The sequence below is a fragment of the Mustela nigripes genome, chromosome 2 (assembly GCF_022355385.1).
Source record: "Mustela nigripes isolate SB6536 chromosome 2, MUSNIG.SB6536, whole genome shotgun sequence".
NCBI lineage: Eukaryota > Metazoa > Chordata > Mammalia > Carnivora > Mustelidae > Mustela > Mustela nigripes.
Genome location: NC_081558.1, coordinates 30,613,817 through 30,636,239, shown reverse-complemented (window position 1 = coordinate 30,636,239; position 22,423 = coordinate 30,613,817). Strand labels below are relative to the sequence as shown.

The following is a 22,423-nucleotide window of genomic DNA, read 5'->3' as shown; positions in this document are numbered from 1 at the left end:
AAAGGGAGTTAAAAAACTCAGATACTTCTTAAGCTACTTTTTGTTGTGAGTTAATATGCGCTATAAAGAGGAATAAAGTCCATTCTGTTTGAATGCCATTGTTCCCTATTTGTTAAACTTTTATACAAATAGAATCAACCAAATTACTGAACAAAACAAACTTAATTGCAGTTTGAACGATAACAACAGACTTGCTTGGAAATAAAGAGATAAACTTAATTCATAGAGCAGGGATCAGTAACAACAGCCTGCCCCATGTTGTTGCACGTAAAATTTTATTGGGACACAGAAATGCTCATTAATTTACATATTGTCTATGTCTGTTTTCACATTGGATTGGAAGAATTGAGTCATTGCAACAGAGATCTCATTGCCCTCAAAGCCAAAAGTAATAATTACTGGCCCTTTACAGAAATGTTTGCGTCTCTTTCAATGATGTGGTAAGGATGGAGATTATATAACCAACCCCTTCATTTTATAGATGAGAAAACCAGAGAAGTTAAGGAGTTGTCCAGGTTTATCTATGCTTGGATATGATGATTTTTACTCCTAAGAGCTCTAACTACAGGGAAGACAAGGACAGATTTCAACTTAGATATCAACACCAATTCAGTGGTAGTGGCCATCTGGAGTACTGGCTGAGAAAGTCTTAGGGCTCAGTGAGAAGGAATATGATGATTGATCAATCTCCATTGTCTAGGGGTGGGACAGCTGTAAGATATATGCCATGTAGGCACTATGGATAAGGACCATGTCTATTCCACTCATTTCTAACAGTTATATTACTGGCTCCTTCGTTGTATGTCTGTCATGTAAACACTTTCTTCAATGGGCCAAAATAGAGGTGCTATATTGGGCCCTCATTAGATGCACCCCTGCCTAACAGTTCCAAAGTGATTCTTGTGCAAGTTCATTCAAATGTCTTTCCTGGCAACTGCCTACCACATGGTAGGATTTAAACTTAAGATTTCCGTCCAATTGGATTTGTCTGTTAAGAGATTCTTAACATTTAGTGAAATATGTCTATAGGGGCAGAGATCGGGGCATGTAAAATGCAAAGTCATGAGTTTATTGGTTTTTGTGATCCAAACTGAAAGTCTATATTTGTGCTTTTGTGCAGCTCGACAATCCAGATGAGCAAGCAGCCCAGATCCGACGAGAGCTGGATGGACGTCTCCAAATGGCGGACCAAATAGCCAGGGTAAAGAATCTTTGGGGACATTTGCTGGGGGACCAGGCCAAAGTCCCACACAGGAAGCACACTGATTATTAAGGTCCATAGACAGATAAAATGGAGAAGCAGAGAGGAAGAAATATGGGGACAATCATATGATGGGACCCTCAACCCTCCTTTCTCCGGGCAGCTCTCCCAGAGATGGCACATATATTTCCCCATGCTCCAGTCAACACACAAACTCCAGCCTCCCCTTTCCCCCAATATTTCCAACTATCTATTGAGCGTGTCCTCTTGGATATTCCCCTGCATTTCTAGTTAAATGAGTTCAAAATCGAGCTCCTTATCTTCTTCTTCCTGCCATACATACTTACCTACATTGGCTCCTCTTCACGTGTCCTCCATTGGTTACTACAGATGGGACCTCCTAGGCATTCTCAGCTTCTCTTTTCTCCCTATAGCACCCCACACTCAGTCAGCCACCCAGGTCATTGATTCTGCCTCTGAAACGTGGGTCAGATGCCTTGAATGCTTTCTACTACTACTGCTGGGACTTTGATTCAGGCCCTCATCCTCATCGCCAGGATCGGACAGTGGCCTCCTAGTGGGAATCCCTGGCTCCACTCCTGCCCTCGCCTGTCTGTCCTTCACACAGTTGCCTTCCTAAGCCTCATGCATGAACATCCCAAAAAGAGAGCCTCAAAATCCTTCAGCAGAATCCTCCACTGTCCCCAGAACGAAATCTAACCTCTTCAGAATGACATTCCAGGCTCTTAATCCACAGACTAGATCCGTTCTTACTCACTCACCTCCCACAACTGTCCTACCAAAATCCCCATTCCAGCTAAAGAGAATGTCTCCCTCTGAAGAGTCCAGCAGGACCTTTCCAGCCTCAGTGACTTTGTACCCACTAGAGTGATCTTTCTTATCTTCTCCATTTAGCACACCCTCTTACTCAGCCTTTGGTACTCAACTTAAAACCCCTTCTCTAAAAGCTTAGCTAGTTCCCCTCACTCTCATGCCTTCTTCATACCACATATAAACCTTTATTATAACAATTCATTGAACGGTGACTATATTTTTATGTGTCTGAGCCTCCCAGTAGAAAAATTTCTCTAGAGTTGGGATTATGTCGATTATTGATGACTGAACCTAAGTGTTATCTACTGTTACTGCTTTTGCTGTCACTTGTGTTATTATTGACAGTAGTAATGCAGTCATATTCACTGAATACTGATTCCATTTCATGCATTCCAAATGCTTTACACGTACCATCTCATTTAATCCTTCAAATAGCCCTATAACAATATTTCAGTTATCATTTTTGTTTTAGAGGTGGGAAAATCAAGACTGAGCATGATAGATACTAGTTAAGACACTGCACTAGACTTTTAAGTCTGTCTAAATAGGAGGCCTGAGAGAAGGGTAAGATATTTACATAAGGTGCAAAATATAAAAGCGAGGGGCCAAAAATGCAGTAAGCAAGATAAATAACATTTTAATGAAATACTTTTAATCAAAATTAATGCAAAAAACCATGGAGAAAAAAATATGTCAGAATTTTAAATAATTAGATCCTACTAGTTCCTATGGTAACCACAGGACATGTGTGCCTATGAGGGTAGGGAGCTGCTGTGGGAGGTGGTAGGGAGGGAGGATGGGCAGTTAGCAGAGTTTGCCATCCAACCTTTCTCTGCATGGAAAGAAGTGTGTCAGGACATGGACACGTGGGAAAGACTTCCACTAGAAGAGAAACCAAAAAGAGATTCCCAAAAGCTTGAAAATCTCCATTTGTGCTTAAGCAGCATTATGGAAATATTTTGCATCTTGTTTTTGAACATCTTTGAAGTTTATAGTAGAGTCAGTCTGTTGGCTAGAAATCATATGCAGCTATGGATTTGCCAAAAGGTAGCGTAAAAGACTTTTATGTTTGAGAAATCCTGCTTAACAAGGGGAAAAACATCAATAAGGCTTCAGAATTTACTTCCATAAACTCAGTGTCTCCTCAGCAGATTATCCAGAAAAAAGAGGTCATTTGGTCCATTCTCTGCCTTTAGGCAACTTTTATATCCCCAACTAATAAGCATTCATTCTATTTGAAGAAAATCACACACACACGTACACACTCCACACACACTTCAAACACAAGTTTGTGGCTCCTTTATTTTAGTTGTTTACTTTGAGGCTTCACATGATAATTTAAGAAACTAGTGTAGGCTAATTTCAATTTTTTAAAAGACCATGAATGAACAACTGTTATATAGTGAGCCATATTGCTCATCTTTGAACAATAGTAAACCAAAAAACTCTCTCCCCCAGCCCATACCACTAGGTATTCTGATACCAAGTAGGATATTATTGACAACTTAGAACTAGGCTTTCTTAAAAAATGAAATAGCCAATTAGAGTGAATCCTGGTCATTAATTTTAGAGAATGGAGAGTGATCTCCAAGTTTATGGAGAATTCTCCAAACATTTAGGGTATTGGGGATTTCTGTGAAAGAGTCTGCCCATCAGACTCCTGCTCTTGTAGAAATGAACTCTCTTTTTCTTCGTTGTTTATTCATTCCAGTGGTCTCCTTGCCACAATAGTTAGTCCTAGAAGTGTGCTCTTTACCCACATGAAACCAATCACAGTTTCCAGCCTGCCCTACCTCAGGTGATTGGTCCAGAAATGGATGCCTGATGTAACTAAACCAAAGAATTACTGCCCTGGGACCTGTAGGCTGTGTCTTGAACAGCTGTGTCTTCTCATGCTAAAAAGAAGTCTGCAGTTGTGTTTAATTCTTCATGTAGGGCAAAGAAGACAAAAGAATGAAGTCAACATACAAAGAGAGACAGAGGCAGGAAATATACCAAGATTCTCAGGATGTTCAAGTTCCTGATTGTACTTATTCTTGAGCCTCAGCTGTGTAACTGCTTTTTCCTGTTTAGTTGGGTTCTGAGACAAATAAATTCTCTTTGCCTAAGCCAACCTAGCTAATAAGAAGGAAAATTGAGACATGTCTGCTAAAAATTGAACAAAATATCAAGATTTTAGATATTGGCTAGGTCATGAAGGGATATTGAAACAAAGCACCCCAGCTTATCTTCTTTTAGCAAACCCTGATTTTTCTATTTCTGACATCACATTGAATTTTAGTGAGAGTGTGCAGTTCAACCCATATGGCTGAACATCAGCTCCTGTAAATATCATAACCAGAAATTCCTGGATAGGGGACAGGCAAGATGGTGGCGTAGGAAGATCCTGAGCTCACCTCCTCCCACAGACACAACAAATCTACAACTGCATGTGGAATTGTCCCCTCTGAAGGGAGCCTAGAAACTGGATAAGCAGGGTCTCCACAGCAAGGGATGGCACTGAAATGGGTAGAAGTGGCAGAGACACAGTCTCATTAAGGAAGAAACCACACTCCAGATGCAGCATCCCATTCCAATCAGAAGGATCTCAGAAATATAGGAATTACTGCTGAGGAGCAAGAGATTTGAGCTCCACATCAAAAATTTCAACCCTTATATCCGACATAGATCAGTCCCCAAAATACCAGGCTTTGAAAACCAACAGGGAATGCACTAGGAAAACTATAGAACTGTAGAGAAAACAAAACTGCTATCAGAGGGCTTAAGCACAGACTCACTTGACCCAGAAACCAGTACAAAAACAAGAGATCGAAAAGCACATAGACCACAGGTGAAGGAGATCCACTTACTAATCTTAGAATGTCAGCCAGTAAGGCAGGAGACAGCTGAGCCTCTCCCTGGAGACTGAGACACTGGCTGCAGCCAATTCCTATTTCATTCTGCTGTGCTTATCCTGATGCTGGTAGACACCACTGTGGAGTCCTCCCTTTAAACTGCAATTTCAGAGGATGTGCCCCACTGAGAGCTCTGTACAATCCTGTACCTCAACAGGGCCTCTCAGCCAAAAGGACAATAACCCTACCCATCAGCATACCTGTAGTACACAGCCAAGCCTTGCAGCCAGAGGGGATGGAGCCAACCCTGCAGAACAGTACATTGTCACCCAGCCACCACAGGCGAGTGTACATAGCCCACACTAGGGACACCCCTGGGTGCTTCACTCAGGTGACTAGGGGAGTTTGCATTACTGGGCCCCCCATGACACATTCTGCACAAAGCCACTCTTTCAAGACTGGGAGACTAATCAATCTAATAGATAGAAATAAATAGAAAATTAGGCATAGTGAGGAGACAGAAGAATATGTTCCAAATGAAAGAACAAGACAAAACCTTAGAAAAAGAATGAAATGAAATGGAGATAAGCAATCCACCAGATAAAGAGTTCAAAGTAATGGTCATAAATATGCTCACCCAACTTAGGAGAAGAATAGATGAACACAGTGAGAACTTCAACAGATAGAAAATATAAGAAAGAGCCAAGCAGAGCTGATGAACATAATATCTGAAATGAAAAATATACCAAAGGGGCTCAACAGCAGATTAGATGATGCAGAAGGATGGATCAATGACCTGAAAGATATGATATACAAATCACCCAATCAGAACAGCAAAAAGAAAAAAAGAATTGTAAAAATGAGGATAGCTTAGAGACCTCCAAGGTAACACCAAGTGTACTAACATTCATACTATGGAGTCCCAGAAGGAAGCGTGAGAAAGAAAGGAACATAAAACCTATTTGAAGAAATAATGGCTGAAAACTTTCCTAACCTGACAAAGGAAACATGCATCTGGGTCCAGAAATCACAGAAAGCCCTAACTAAGATGGACCCAAAGGAACACACACCAAAACACATTATACTCAAAGTTTTAAGTTAAAGAGAGAATCTTAAAATCATCAAGAGAAAAACAAGTAGTCACATACAAAGGAACTATAGCTGATTATTTTTTTTAGTAGAAATTTTGCAGACCAAGGAGTGGTATGATATACTCAAAGTGCTGAAAGGAAAAAATTTATAACCAAGAATATTCTACCCAGTATGATTATTACTCAGAACTGAAGACAAGGAGTTTCCCAGACATGCAAAAGCTGAAGGAGTTCGTCAACACCAAACCAGCCTTACAAGGAGTGTTAAAGGGATTTCTTTAAATGGAAAAGAAAGTTCATAACTAGAAGTAAAAAAATTATGAAAGAAAAAAATCTCACTGGCAAAGCAAACATATAACCCAGGTAGTAGATGAACCACCTACATAGCTAGTATGAACATTAAAAGATAGAAGTAATGGGGCACCTGGGTGGCTCAGTGGGGTAAGCCTCTGCCTTTGGCTCAGGTCATGATCTCGGGGTCCTGGGATCAAGCCCCACATCGGGCTCTCTGCTCAGTGGGAAGCCTGTTTACTCCCTCTCTCTCTTCCTCTCTGCCTGCTTGTGAGCTCTGTCTGTCAAATAAATAAATAAAATCTTTTTTAAAAAGTTTAAAAAAGAGAGAGAAGTAATAAAATCATCCAGACCTATAGTAATTATTCAAGGGATACACAAAATAGTAAGATGTGAAGTATGATGTCAAAAACAAACGAGGGAGGGGTAGAGATGTTGTACTTTAAGAATATACTTGAACTTCAGCAAACATCAGTTTAAAATAGAGTGCCATATATGTAGGATATTATACATAAGCCTCATAATAATGACAAACCAAATACGTGTAATAGATACACAAAAATATAAAGAGAAAGAATACAGGCATAACAATAAGGAAAGTCACCAAATCACAAGAGAAGAAGACAGGAAGAGAGAAAAGCTACAAAAACAAACGGAAAATAATCAACAAAATGGCAATAAACATATCTATCAGTAATTACTTTAAATGTAAATGGACTAAATGTTCTAATCAAAAGACATATAGTAGCTAAATGGATTAAAAAACAAACAAACAAACAAACAAGACCCATCTGTATGCTGCCCACCAGAGACTCATTTCAGATCTAAACACAAACATAGACTGAAAATGAAGGAACGGAAAAAGGTATTTCACACTAAAGAAAAGTTGGTGTAGCAATAATTCTATCACACAAAACCGACTTTAAAAAAAGACTATAGGGACGCCTGGGTGGCTCAGTTGGTTAAGCAGCTGCCTTCAGCTCAGGTCATGATCCCAGCGTCCTGGGATCGAGTCCCACATCAGGCTCCTTGCTCGGCAGGGAGCCTGCTTCTCCCTCTGCCTGCCATTCTGTCTGCCTGTGCTCGCTCTCTCCCCCTCTCTCTCTCTGATAAATAAATAAAATCTTTTTTTAAAAAAAAAGACTATAACAAGAGACAAAAAAGAGCATTACATAATAATAAAGGGCTCAGTACAATAAGAGAACATATAACACTTATAAATATTTATGTATCCAACACAGAAGCACCTAAATACATAAAGCAAGCATTAGCAGACATAAAGGGAGAAACAGATAGTAATAAGAATAATAGGTGGAGACTTTAACAGCCCACTTACCTCAATGGAGAGATCATCCAGACAGAGAACCAATAAGGAAACATTGGCCTTAAAAAATACCTTAGATCAGATGGACTTAATCAATATATACAAAGTGTTCCAATCAGAACAGTGTTCTAATCAGTTCTTCTCAAGGGTACATGGAATATTTTCCAGGAGAGATAGTATGTTAGGCCACAAAACACATCTCAGTAAGTTTAAGATTGAAATCAGATCAAGTATCTTTTCTGACAATGATACAAAACTAGAGATCAACTACAAGAAAACTATTTCTAAAACTACAAAAAACACAGAACCACAAACACATGGAGGCTAAACAACATGCTACTAAACAACCAGTGGGTCAATGAGGAAATTTTAAAAATACCTTGAAACAAATAAAAATGGAAACACAATGGTCCAACATTTGTGGAACACAGCAAAAGCAGCTCTAAGAGAAAAATTTATAGTGATGCATGCCCACCTCAAGAAACAAGAAAGATTTCAAATAAACAATCCAACCTTAACTTAAAGGAACTAGACAAAGAACAAAGCCCAAAGTTAGTGGAAGGAAGGAAATAATAAAATCAGATCAGAAATACATGAAGTAAAGACAAAACAAAGTAAAAACAAAACAGTAGAAAAGATAAATGAAACTAAGTGTTCTTTGAAGAAATAAACAAAATTGATAAACCTCTAGGCAGATTCATTAATAAAAGAGAGTTCAAATAAATAGAATCAGAAATGAAAGAAAAGTCCCAACTGATACCACAAAAATACTAAAGATAATAAAAGAGTACCACAAATAATGACATCCCAACAAATGGTACAACCTAGAAGAAATGTACAAATTCCTACAAACATAAAGTCTTCTAAAACTGAATCAAGAAGAAATAGAAAATCTGAATATACTGATTGTTATTAATGAAATTGAATCAGTAATCAAATAACTCCAACAAACAAAACTCCAGGACCAGATGGCTTCACAGATGAATTCTACCAAACACTCAAAAAAGAGTTAATACCTAGCCTTCTCAAACTATTCCAAGAAACTAAAGAGGAAAGAATGCTTCTGAATTCATTCTGTGAGATATTAACACTACCCTGATCTCAAAAACAGAAAATTACAGGCTGATATCCAGGATGAACATAGATAAAAAAAAAAAAAAAATCCTCAACAGAATAGGAATAAAAAATAATAAAAATAAAATATGAACAATCTGACTTTAACAGTACAGTAAAATGATCATATAGCATGATCAAATGGGATTTATTCCAGGGGTACAAGGATGATTCAATATTGGCAAGTCAATGTGATCTATCACATTAACAAAAAGAAGGGGAAAATCGTATGGCCATTTCAATAGATGCATAAAAAGCATTCACTGAAATTCAACATTTAATTGTGATTTAAATTCTCAAAAAAGTGGGTATAGAGGGAATGTACCTTGATATGATAAAGGCCATCTATGACAAACCTACAGCTAACATCATACTCATTGGTGAAAAGCTGAAATTTTCCACTAAAATCAGGAAGAAGACAAGGATGCCCACTCTCACCACTTTTATTCAGCACAGTATTAGAAGTCTTGGGCGCTTGGGTGGTTCAGTCGGTTAAGAGTCTGCCTTCAGCTCAAGTCATGATCCCAGGGTTCTGGGATGGAGCCCTTTATCAGCCTCTCTGCTCCCTGAGCCTACTTCTCTCTCTCCCTCTGCCTGCCTTTCCCCCTGTTTGTGCAGTCTTTCTCTGTTTCAAATAAATAAGTAAATAAATAAAATCTTTCAAAAAAAAAAAAAAAAAGAAGAAGTTTTAGCCACAGAAATCTGACAAGAAAAAGCAATAAAAGACATCCAGATTGGGAAAGAAAAAGTAAAACTGTCACTATCCACAAATGACATAATACTGTGTATAGGAAACCTGTAAAACTCCACCAAAAGACTATTAAAACTAATAAATGAATTCAGTAAAGTTGCAGGATACAAAATTAATATACATAAATTTGCAAAATTTGTAAATACAAACAACAAACTATCCAAAAGAGAATTAAGGAAACAATCCCACTTGCAATCACATCAATAAAATAGAATACCTAGGAATGAATTTAAACCTGTCGCTCGGAAAACTAAGACTCTGATGAAAAACAGAAATAAATAGAAAGGTATACTTTGCTCAAGAAGTGGAAAGATTAATATTGTTAAAATTTCCATACTACCCAAAGCAGTCCTTACATTCAGTGCAATACCTATAAAAATACCAATAGTATTTTTCACAAAACTGGAACAAATAATCCTAAAATTTGCATGGAACATCAAAGACCTCAAAAGCTAAAGCATGTTGAGAAGGAAGAGCTCAGATGGAGGTATCCCACTCCCTGGTTTCAAACTGTACTACAAAACTATAGTAATCAAAACAGTATGGCACAAAAACAGATGCACAGTCAATCAGTGAACAGTATTGAGAGTCCAGGAATAACCCCACACTTATATGGTCAATTAATCTTCAACAAAAGAGGCAAGAATATACAATGGGAAAAAGACAGTCTCTTCAATAAGGGAAAACTGGACAGCTACGTACAAGAATGAAACTGGGCCACTTTCTTACACCGTATACAACAGTAAATTCAAAATGGATTAAAGTCTTAATGTGAGACCAGAAACCATAAAACTCCTAGAAGAAAATATAAGCAGAAAACTCTTGAACATAAGTGTAAGTAATATTTTTTTGATCTGTCTCCTCAAGCAAGGGCAACAAAAGCAGGATTACATCAAGCTAAAAAACTTTTGCATAGTGAAGAAAAACCATCAATAAATAGAAAGACAACCTACTGAATGAAAGAAGATAATTGTAATTGATATAACCAACAAGGGTTTAATATCCAAAATATATTTTAAAAACTCACACAGCTCAATTAAAAACAAAAACAAAAAACAATCCCACTTAAATGGGAAGAGGATCTGAATGGATATTTCTCCAAAGAAGACACACAGATGGCCAACAGATATATGAAAATATTTTCAACATCATTAAGCATCAGGGAAATGCAAATCAAAACCATAATGAGCTATCACCTCATATCTGTCAGAATGACTATCACCAAAAAGAAAAGAAATAACCAGTGTTGGTGAGGATGTGTGGAAAAGGGAACCCTGTGTCCTATAGGTGGGAGTGCAAAATGGTATAGCCACTACGGAAAGCAGTATGGAGGTTCCTCAGAACAAATAAAAATAGAACTATCATGCAATTCCACAATACTGCTTCTGGATATTTATTTGAAGAAAACAAAAACATTAATATGAAAAAATATATATACCTCTATGTTTACTACAGCATTATGATTGCCAAAATAGGGACGCAACCCAAGTGTCCCTTAGTAGATAAATGGATAGGGGCGCCTGGGTGGCTCAGTGGTTAAGCCGCTGCCTTCGGCTCAGGTCATGATCTCAGGGTCCTGGGATCGAGCCCCGCATCGGGCTTTCTGCTCAGCAGGGAGCCTGCTTCCTCCTCTCTCTCTCTCTGCCTGCCTCTCTGCCTACTTGTGATTTCTCTCTGTCAAATAAATAAATAAAATCTTTAAAAAAAAAAAGCTATGGTGTATATATACAATGGAACATTACTCAATCCCCTTGTGGCAATATGGATGGATCTAGAGGGTGTTTAATAAGTGAAATAAATCAGGCAGAGAAAGACAGATACCATATGATGTCATGTGTATGGGGAATCTAAAAAACAATAAGCAAAATGAAACAGAAACAGACTCACGGAGAACAATCAGAGAATAATCTGGTGGTTGTTAGGAGAAGAGAGTCTGGGCTAAATAGAGGAAGGGAATTTAATAGGACACATGGGTGCACGTACAGCATAGCGAATAATAATATTGTAATAACCTTTTTTGGTGACAGATTCATACAGTGAACTCTTTATAATGCTAATAAATGCTGAATCACTGTTTTGTATACCTGTAACTCATATAATATTGTACATCAACTATACTTCAATTAAAAAATGCCTTCATAAATACAGGTCCTCAGTTTTCCATCACTGGGATGGATTCCACCCCAATTCAAAGATTCAAGATGCCTTTCAACCAGGCCTACACCTTACTTCTTCCTGCCCATCCAGCCTTTATTAAATGTTTTGAGCATTGGCTGTACAATTTCATGTAAACTCTCATTTAGACTTGTGATAAACAATCCAGGGAATTACAATAAATCTTCCCAGTATAGGCACATTGAAGAGTTTAAGTGATGTGTCCAAATTCACTTGGCCAGTAAGTAGAAAGCTGAGTGCTCTGATTCCAAGTGTCATGCTCTTTTTGTGAGTAGTCAGATGACAGGTAGGAAGTTACACCAGGACAGGAATCTCTCTCATTGATGACTGACCCCCCAAGAAGCTACTTTCTCTCTTCCACTAAAATTTACTATACATTTCCTTTAGCTTATCCAGAAGGCCAAATGAAGCAATAGCCTCAGGCAGAACTGGCTTCTGGGACTCTGCATCCTTTCTGCTTTGACCTCCTTGGAATCTGATAAAGAGGTTGTAGGGACCTGGTGTTTCTGCTGGCAGAAACATGTCATCACACGCTTATAAAAGGCATATGTTTGTCCTTTCTTCCTAGAAGAGAAGGAGGGCAAGTGCAGGGCAGCTTTCCTCTGCTGAAACCTTGTGCTGTAATCTATCAATTTAGTCACATCCAACGTGCCACATAACATCAGACGGAGATGGCTGTGTGAGCCTCCACTGTGAATATCAGACCTGCTGTCTTGAAAGTTCCATGAATAGGGGCGCCTGGGTAGCTCAGTGGGTTAAGCCTCTGCCTTCCACTCAGGTCTCGAATCTCAGGGTCCTGGGATCAAGCGCCACATAGGGCTCTCCGCTCAGCAGGGAACCTGCTTCCCCTCACTCTCTCTCTGCCTGCCTCTTTGCCTATTTGTGGTCTCTGTCTGTCAAATAAATAAATAAAATCTTTTTTTTTAAAAAATTCCATAAATAGGAGCACCTTGGTGGCTCAGTCAGCTAGGCATCTAACTCTTGATTTCAGCTTAAGTCATGATCTCAGAGTTGTGATCTCAGAGTTGCCCTGCATTGGGTTCCATGCTGGATGTGAAGCTTGCTTAAGGTTCTCTCTTTTTCTCTCTGCCCCACCCCACCTAAAAAAATGTTCCATGAAGAGATCTGAATTCCTTTTTTTTAATGTGGTAGAAAAGACTTCTTTATCCTTGTTCAAACATTTTTCCAAATCCTCTCATATTGATATTAAAATGTCCTCAAATTTCACCTAGGAATTAGGTCTAAGTTATTTAAATTGTGTGATCAGAAGTTGACATTGGAGCTTAAACAGACAGATTGTGGCTTTAGTGGTACTGTGATATTTGCCAATTCTTTTGGCCACATTTTGAGGTGAAATTCCAAAATTCACGAGCTAATTATATAAGACAAATAATACAGCTTTTGTAGTATTCATGGCAGAGTTCTGGGAGTGAAACACCATTGGTTTTTCACACTATCAAGTAAATGTGGAGTTGCCATTTTTTAAAAAAATGATTTTATTTATCAGAGAGGCGGGGGGGGGGAGAGAGCAAGCACAGGCAGACAGAATGGCAGGCAGAGGCAGAGGGAGAAGCAGGCTCCCTGCTGAGCAAGGAGCCTGATGTAGGACTCGATCCCAGGACGCTGGGATCATGACCTGAGCCGAAGGCAGCTGCTTAACCAACTGAGCCACCCAGGCATCCCATAAATGTGGGGTTGCCATTTAAACCCCTATTCTCTGCAGAGCAAAACTATCATCTCATATGATGGTCCTGTTGCAAACATTGATGAGACTATGCCCTGAGGAAAGAAACAATGTCCAAATATTTCCCTGATGGCAACTTTCTGTTCCAGGCATTGCCAAAAATCAGATAAAAATAGAATCTTCTCCAACCAGAGAATGATACTACCCACCTCCCTGCAGCTTACAAATTAATATTTTGTACCTGGCATTCACCCTGGGTCATGAAATAGCAATGTCCAGGCACACAAAAGTTTGCTTAGGTTTTTTTACCTGGAAGAATGTGTGTACAGAACATTTCTGTGACTCTGACCTTTGCAGATAGCTAACAACTCAGGAAAATCTGAGTTCAAGCAAAAAATCTAAATCTTGGGGCATCTGGCTGGCTCAGCTGGTTAAGTAAGTATCTGCCTTTGGCTTCAGGTCATGATCCCAGGGTCCTGGGATCAAGCCGCATTTCAGGCTCCCACTCATTGGGGAGTCTGCTTCTCCCTCTGCCTCTCTCCTCCACGTGTACTCTCTCCCTTGCTCGCTCGCCCTCTCTCTCTCTGTCTAATAAAATAATCTTTTTTTAAAAAAATCTAAATGCTGAGGGTATCGTCTGAAGTTCATGAAGTCAAACCACTTCAAAATGGGTTTGAGTAAAGAAGCCAATCCTGGGGGCACCTGGGTGGCTCAGTGGGTTAAGCCTCTGCCTTCAGCTCAGGTCATGAGCTCAGGGTCCTAGGATCAAGCCCCACATCGGGCTCTCTGCTCAGCAGGGAGCCTGCTTCCCCTTCTCTCTCTGCCTGACTCTGCCTACTTGTGATCTCTCTCCCTGTCAAATAAATAAATAAGATCTTTAAAGAAAAAAGAAGAAGAAGAAGCCAATCCTGGAAGTTATCATGCCTGTGCCCAAAATACCTTCTAATTTGTGTGATGCTGAATTTTGCAAACTATTTACCAAGACTTTCTTTCTCTCATTTAATATGCCTACTTTTCCTCCATCACTCCCTGATCTTCACCCAATGCCCACCATTGCACAGTCCACATTGACGGGTAATAGTGGAACGCTCATTGCTGTGGGGGGCTGGGCTTTCCCTAGTCCTCTGCTGAACACTGAGATGGAGTGATGCGGACGGTGGGCCATGTTAAGGGTCTCCATAGGGTTTGCCTTGGTTCTTTGCTATTTGGGGCCAGATAGTTCTGCCCTATCCTATGGTAGCTAAAAATAGGGGCTCTCGGTTTCAAATCCAATTCTACGAATTATTGTTTTAATTTCTATGTATTATTTTCCTTCAGAACATGGGATTAAATAACAGAACTAACCTTAGTTGTTGGACGAATTAACTGAGGGAAAGCACGTAAAGGGCTTAGCTTAATGCCCAGGACGCAATTAACAATGGTAAATGCCAGTTAGCATCATGGTCTTTAAGACAGTCATCATCATTATTATTGCTATTGTTATTGTTAGAAGTGCTAGTGGTAGCATGGCGCCTTAAAAACATGGATATGGATATGTGTGCCTGCATGTATGTATATGTGCACGTATACGTATATGTACACCCATATGCATCCATATGGGTGTACATATGGATATAGTGTGTGTATACATATATACTATGCATGTGCTGATTTTATAGACATATAGTCAAAAGTATTTGTATTTGCTATTATCTTTCATTCTTCACAATAACTCTCCACTTCAAATACGGAAACTGAAATTCAGATACGTGAAGAAACCTGTCTAAAGTCATACAACTAATAGGAATTAGACCCAGGATTCAAAGTCAAGTTGATTTCACCCATGCGGACTGGATAAGATTCCTTGGTGCCCTTTGGATGCTGCACATGCCTCTTTCTTCATGTGTCACTTGGTGTTTACTAGATCATTTGCTGGCACTCCCCTTCACCCTATACTACTGCCTCTTTCATCCCCAGTGATGACATCCACACCATCTGACACATGATAGGAGCCCAGGAATTGCTTGAGAGATTGTTTTGAATAAGTGTGACACTGTCGCTGAGCTTTGTATCTAGAAAGTGTCCTTCTGCCACATCTTCCTTCTGATCGTCTATCAGTTTGTCATTTGAGCCTTTGGAATCTAAGCATGGTCTGAGTGGCGGTACCTTTGTCTGCTTTTATATGTACCCACTTCCTCCTCTATGGATAAAAATGCAAAGACAGAAAAGTAGATGGCTGACAGAACTGTTAGCACTTTCAAATGCTATTTCTCAAGATGTTCCAAAAAACCACTCCATGTGCCTCGACATAAATAACCCTGTTAGGAATTGTCCTTGGGAGGCCATCCCCATTGAGGAATGGTATCAGTCCTGAATGAAATAAATGGACAGTAGAGATTTTCTTTGGAAGACTTTGTCCACCCATATGCTATGTCTCTCATAAAGCGATATGAATAAACAGTGTTTTTGTCAAGGCTAATTTACTTTTATGCCTGGGGAAAGTAGCAATCAAGATGGACGACTACATTTTCCTCATTTTGGCACAACTTCAGCTTTGAAATGTGTTTGTAATGGGTCTGCTGCCGAAAACTCCCCTCAAGAACCTCAGGCTAGATTGACAGCATGCTATTTCTTCTCAAGGCTTTAGTACCCAAGGCAGAAAAATGTCCTTGTTTTCCCTTGCAGACTTGAGTTTTATGAGCCTCTTTTTATGATGTCATTAGGAACTGTCTAAGTTCTGGGAGGAGAGATCATTCTTTGGATTTTTCCTATATTCTGCTGCATCAAGTTTGTTGGACTCTAACTCTGGGCTAAAATGGTATTGTCTGTAACCACTGAGTCTTCTTGCAAAACCTCAAGACTATAGAGTTAAGAGACAATGAGTGAGTCCTAAAGGTGGATGTGATAAAACAGGATGGTAAGGTCTCTCAGTGCTGATTAGTAGGAAAAGAATCCACTTCACAGACACGACGGTTTTTCTCTTCATCTCCGTGGCAACTGCAAGGCTAGCAGCTGCCAGTAAAAATTGAGAGATACCACTTACCCATTTTCCCAAGCATCCCATATAGTTATGAGGTTTGAGCCCCAACGTGAGGAGTAAAGAAGTCAGTGGAACAGACCTCAGGCTGCTGGTATATAACCTGCTTGGTGTCTTCTAACATGGCCTTGGGGACCACTTTTTGACCATGAATTAACTTCCCTCACTCTTTCCTTTGCTCTCAACAAGATGAGAAAATGTTTGTGGTCATATATAGTAATACGACCTTCTTGGATTCATGGTTACTTGTATATTTTTCATGGAAAGAAGAGAAGAACAATGATTCTGTCCCAGCCAACTCAAGCTGGTGGCAAACTCTTCCTCATCCGTCAGACTCTCAGCCTGAAGATTGCCTCCTCTGGAAAGCCAGTCCTGATTCTCTCAGCTCTTGCCTGTCTCGTGTCTCATACCCTGCTGTTACAACATCTACCTTGTTGCTTCCCCAGTAGATCTTTCTCCCCACTGATTGTAAGCTTCAGGGTAACAGTTCACATCCTTTCATCATGATCCCCCCAGTGTCTAACACTAAACCAGGCACAGTGTTGGTGGTAGTAAATATTTTCTAAGTGATGGTGGACCAGCAGCCAAGTCCTCACATCTCTGTGGTCTTTTTCATAAAGTTTGTCCAAGTCTTTGAGGCTCACAGTTATCCAAGATTGAGTCCAAGAATGATAAGAAGAAAAAGGAAGCCTACTGTGCAAAATTTTAGAATTAAGATTCTTACCTTGAATCATTCCTAGTTCTCGTTGAGCTCATCAACCTAGTATGTTATTTCAGAGGTGTCTATCCTGCTTCTCCTTTTACTTTCACCCAGTGTGTTTAGAAACATTCACTGGTGGACTGAGCCCAACCATAAAGCAGGAAATGATTATATTAAAAGGCTCCAGAAGGAACAAGCACTCAAAGGTTGCTGGGTAGATTTCAGACCCCCATGCTCATTTACACAGAAAAGCAAAATCTCACTGTTCTTCCAGAACTATTTCATCATCTCTCCACCTCCACCTCATGACTGAGTTTTAGCTGCACTGATAACTTAATACAGACAGTTTGACAAGCCATCCATTCATTCACTCAACTCATATGTGTACTTACTATGTGCCAAAGATTATTCTAGAGAATAAGAATTCATCAAGGGTATCAAGACAGACATCGTGGCCTAGCGGGAAAGATAAACAATAAATAAATCTCACCATTTTCTATTAATTTTAATAAGTTACCAAAAAGTTGAGCCTAGGTATTATAAGAAAGTATCATAAAGGGATTCAACCTAGGGAAATAAAATTTTGAGGCTGATATATAGAAGATGGCAAGATGACTGAGAATTACCTAAGGAGGCAAAGGGAAAAGGGGAAGGCTTATGACAGCCCCTGGAGAGGAAGAAGACTGGCATAGCACAAAGACATCTCCAAGCTCTATACAGAGGATTTACGATATGAATTTTAGTGAAACCTCTATGGTAGCAAGAAAGAAATACCCTTCTAGAAATACCCTTCTAGTGTGTGAGGAGACTTATTGAAAGGAGAAGAAAACATCACAAAAGATCCAACAGGAAAAATAGGTGGACTTTATGGGAATTAGCAAAACAATAAAAACAATAAACAATAAATAAAAACAATAAAAATGCATAAGTTATTTGTGACCCTAAATAACTTCTTTTTTCTTCTCCCCTTTCTCTCACCTTCCTGCCTTTCCTCCCTCCCTCTGTTAGTCTCTACCTCTATCCTCTCTCTACCTCCTTCTCTCACTTCTTTGTGAAGTGTCTTAGTCTTTCATGTGTTCCAACATGGCAGCTCCCATGAGTCTACATGATCTTGCTATTTCAGCTCCACTGATAATTGCAATCTCAGTGTCTCTCAGTTCACTTGCTGGAGAGTAAATCCAGTTGACTGTTTGCCACTTAATTGAATTAGTTGGTTGATTTGGGTCCCACATACTAGGTACCCACATACTATGCATCTTATTTTTTTGGTCACCCAGAATTGGTAAACCAATTCATGTCCCATGTGATCCAGGTGGAATTCTATCCTCAGCCACAGGGACGAAGGAAATAACTCATGCCTAAGCAACTCAACACAACATATCACCAGCCATAAAAGGTGGTTCAGAGTATATACATAAGTCAGACTTTGGGTGAGAATTTTGGAATAAAAGACATTACAAGAAGAGATAGTCATCCTTCCTTTAGATAGCATAATGTGATGTTATAAGGTGCAGATCTTTGGCAACCCTTCTGTGACATTAAGGGGAGCCAGACTGAGCATTGGGCCAACTCAAAGAAACCCAAACCAAGATTTGGGGAAAAAATTCAGTTGTGATATCATCAGAGTCCTGATTCCAGCCTCCCTGAAAGCTGGTCTACCCCCAGGACATTTCAGACCAATAAATTCCCTTCATTGATTAAGCCAGTTCCAAACTGGGTTTTTCTATCACTTGTGCCCCCCCCCCCAAAAAAAAGTCAAACTGATGTACCTTGCCCCTCAACCTGATCAGTATGAACCAAGACTAAGGAGGGCAAGTTCATGTTTCAAGTGGAAAATGATTCTTTGAGAAGGTGATTAATCCAAAGTATATTTAAGGCACTTGGACAACTTAGAGGTATAAAGAATTAAATAGCATAGTTAAAGCATGTTGCAATTACAACTGAATTCATAAGCAAGGAAGGAAAAAATAGAGGTCAGTTTTTATACTGAATTCTTTTAATCTTCTTTTCTAAAGAATTTTAATCATGTTTTTCATCACTTCATTAATTTTTTCAATTTTTCTTGAAAACAGTAACTATTCTTTCTACTATTCCTTTTAGAAATAGCTACAGGCTATGTTTGAAACATCTCAAATGAGCTCCTCTTGAATTATTCATGTGAGAAAATCTCTATATGTATCCAGAAATAGGGTGTCTTTCTGTCTCTAAACTTAAAAACAACTGATTGCATTTTGCTAAAAAGAAAAACTGTTTCAACCGAAACCAGATTTAAAAAATATCACCCCATTTTTCTTTCCACAAATCAAATTTTCTGGAGAAAACTGGGGGGGAAATTGGACTATAATAAAACATTTGACTCTTTCTTACTATATGTTTATGTATATATCTCTCAGCTGTTAGAGAGTGTAAATAACTAGAAGGCAAGCAGCTATCAACTCAGCTAGGTTGAACATTTTTCTAGCACAACAGCACAATATCTGAGCAAAATTTCACCAGTGGTAGATGTTATTATAACTCTGGGCTGTAAGATGGAAGCCTTCTATGTAAATCAGGTCTCTATTTACTTTTCTGCTCATACTTTTCTTTTTCTTTTTAAGGAGCGCAAATTTCCCAAGTTTGTATCCAAAGAAATGGAAAACATGTACATTGAGGAGCTGAAGTCATCAGTCAACCTGCTCATGGCCAACTTAGAGAGCATGCCAGTGTCCAAAGGCGGCGAGTTCAAGCTTCAGAAACTCAAACGAAGCCACAATGCTTCTATTATCGACATGGGCGAGGAGAGTGAGAACCAGCTCTCCAAATCAGACGTTGTGCTATCTTTCTCTCTGGAGGTAAAAAGCCCTAAACCCTTAAACATCTTCTGGCACAGCCAGCAGGATGTGGGTGATTAGACGCACCACAGCTAGCTTGCTTTACTCCTTGCACCCCCAGACCAGTTATTAAAATAACAGCTTGCTAAGCATAGGTCAGCTAATCAGTAAGTGATTCCCCATCTCCAGGAGCCCATGCTTTCCTTAAGGAAATGCAGTCTTAAGAACCACCTACTTGGGTGCCTGGGTGGCTCAGTGGATTAAGCCGCTGCCTTTGGCTCAGGTCATGATCTCAGGGTCCTGGGATCGAGTCCCGCATCGGGCTCTCTGCTCAGTGGGGAGCCTGCTTCCCTCTCTCTCTCTCTCTCTGCCTGCCTCTCTGCCTACTTGTGATCTCTCTCTGTCAAATAAATAAATAAAATCTTTAAAAAAAAAAAAAAGAACCACCTACTTAATCTTGCATTATTTTTCATCTTAAAGCAGTGCTCAAGGATTTTGTAAAGACCTTATATAATCTAGAAAGTTTAAAATTTTGGCATCCTGTGTCATGGTTATAAGAGAAATACCTAGCATCATTTGATGAGTTGTAGATTTTCTTTCCTGTCATGTCTCCTGTTGGCTACACCGTAGAAAGCCTCTTGTTGCAGTGGAGACATTTTTACTGATCTCATCACCTGAAAAAAAAAAAAAAAAAAAAAAAAAAAAAAAAACGTGTACAGACTGGGACTGTGACAGAAGGTTCCACATGCTAATAAATTTCTCTATAACTTCTACTTACATTTGTTCTTCATACATATAATTTAGGGAGTGGATCCAATCTGGCTACATTGGAATTGCCTGGGAAACTGGTTAGTGTGCAGATTCCTGGCATCACCCAGACCTGCTGACCCAAATCTTGAGGCAGGGGAAATACAACATGCTGTAGGCACTTTGGAAAATAGTTTGGTGGTTTCTCAAAAAGTTAAACATAAACTGGGGCACCTGGGTAGCTCAGTGGGTCAAGGCTCTGCCTTCGGCTCAGGCCATGGTCTCAGGGTCCTGGGATTGAGCCCCACGTCAGGCTCTCTGCTCAGCAGGGAACCTGCTTCCCCCTCTCTCTCTGCCTGCCTCTCTGCCTACATGTGATCTCTCTCTCTGTGCCAAATAAATAGATAAAATCTTTGGGAAAAAAAAATTACCATGTGTAGAATGCAACTCTAAGGTAGCTACCCAAGAAATTACCATGTGTAGAATGCAACTCTAAGGTAGCTACCCAAGAAAAATGAAAACACATGTCCCCATAAAATCATTTGCTCCCCAAATGTTTATAGCAGCATTATTCTTACTAGCCAAAAATACAAACAATCTATATGTGTATTCACTAACAAATGGGTAGACAAAATGTGGTACATCCATACAAAGAGTTACTACTCAGCAATTGAAAGAAACAAACTACAGATAACATGCTTTGATGTAGATGAATGTCAGAAACATTCTGCTTAGTGAAAGAAGACAGACACAGAGACACATGTTGTTTGATTCCATTGATATAAAATGTCTAGAAAAGGCAAATCTCTAGATTTTAGAGATTTTGATCAGATTAGCGTCGCCTGGGGCAGGAGGTGAAAATGGACATGAGGGACATTACTGGAGGAGATAAGAATGTTCTAAAACTAATTTGTGATGATAGTCATGCAACTTAGTAAATTTACTAAAATCATTGCATTGTACACTTGAAATGGGTTAATTATATGATCTGTAAAATATGTCAGTGGTCTCGGAAGGAATCTCTGGGTGGGATGCCCCACGAAATGCACATTTTAATAAGCCACCCAGTGCCTCTTCTGTGACCTGAAGTTCGAGAACCATTAGTAACTTATTCAAGCTCAGAACCCCACAAGGATTTTACGATAGCCCTAGACTTGGGAAGACCAAGAAAATAGATCAAATTTCTGTAGATTTAGTTAGGATTTGTGAAGACTAGGTTCATTTCTAGAACATCATTAATGCTTGCTGTGAATGAACTGCAGATAATTTGTTTTACTATGCTCAGTTCTGATCAAGATAGTCATATTACAGTGTTTCAACATGTATTTTGCAGTTGGAAGAAGCAGTATTCAGTTAAATATAGGGCACTTGGTGTGTGAAAACATCATCCGTGTAATTTCACAGAAACTTCCTTCCTTTCTTTCTTTTTTAATACCGCCACCTGAGGGACTGAGTGCTTTTTCTTAGGTGTCTTTGAATTTGATTATTGCCAATTAGAGGTGGCAATTTATTCCATACTGCCTCTTGTCTTTCTACAGAATGTGGGGGGAAAAGTGGTTTATTGATTTTCATGAAGTTTTTAAATCCGTAATTTCTTAATTCTTTACCAGGACTCAATATTATACAGCTGATTATCTGAAATATAGTTGTGAGTGAGTCCCCAACCACACTCCCATGTGCACATGGTTCAAACGGGCTTTAATGTGTAAGCACAAGTACAGAATGAAATGCCCTAGGCTTCCCAAATACTTTTTACTTGGAACAGCAAATTGCACATGTACTAAAACTGCCAGCAGCAATCATTGTGCGTCTGTATGTTGGGTGACCCAGTGGGGGGTTGGTGAGAAGAGGG

General features: G+C 39.4%; 1 protein-coding gene across 1 annotated transcript in view; it reads left to right on the top strand.

Annotated features, from left to right (window-relative positions):
* Nucleotides 1-22,423, top strand: part of CADPS (calcium dependent secretion activator) — a 472,322-nt gene that overhangs the window by 209,517 nt on the left and 240,382 nt on the right. The window contains 2 exon segments of the mRNA XM_059390086.1: nt 1,121-1,201; nt 19,612-19,845. Of these exon segments, the coding sequence (XP_059246069.1) occupies nt 1,121-1,201; nt 19,612-19,845 (315 nt within the window).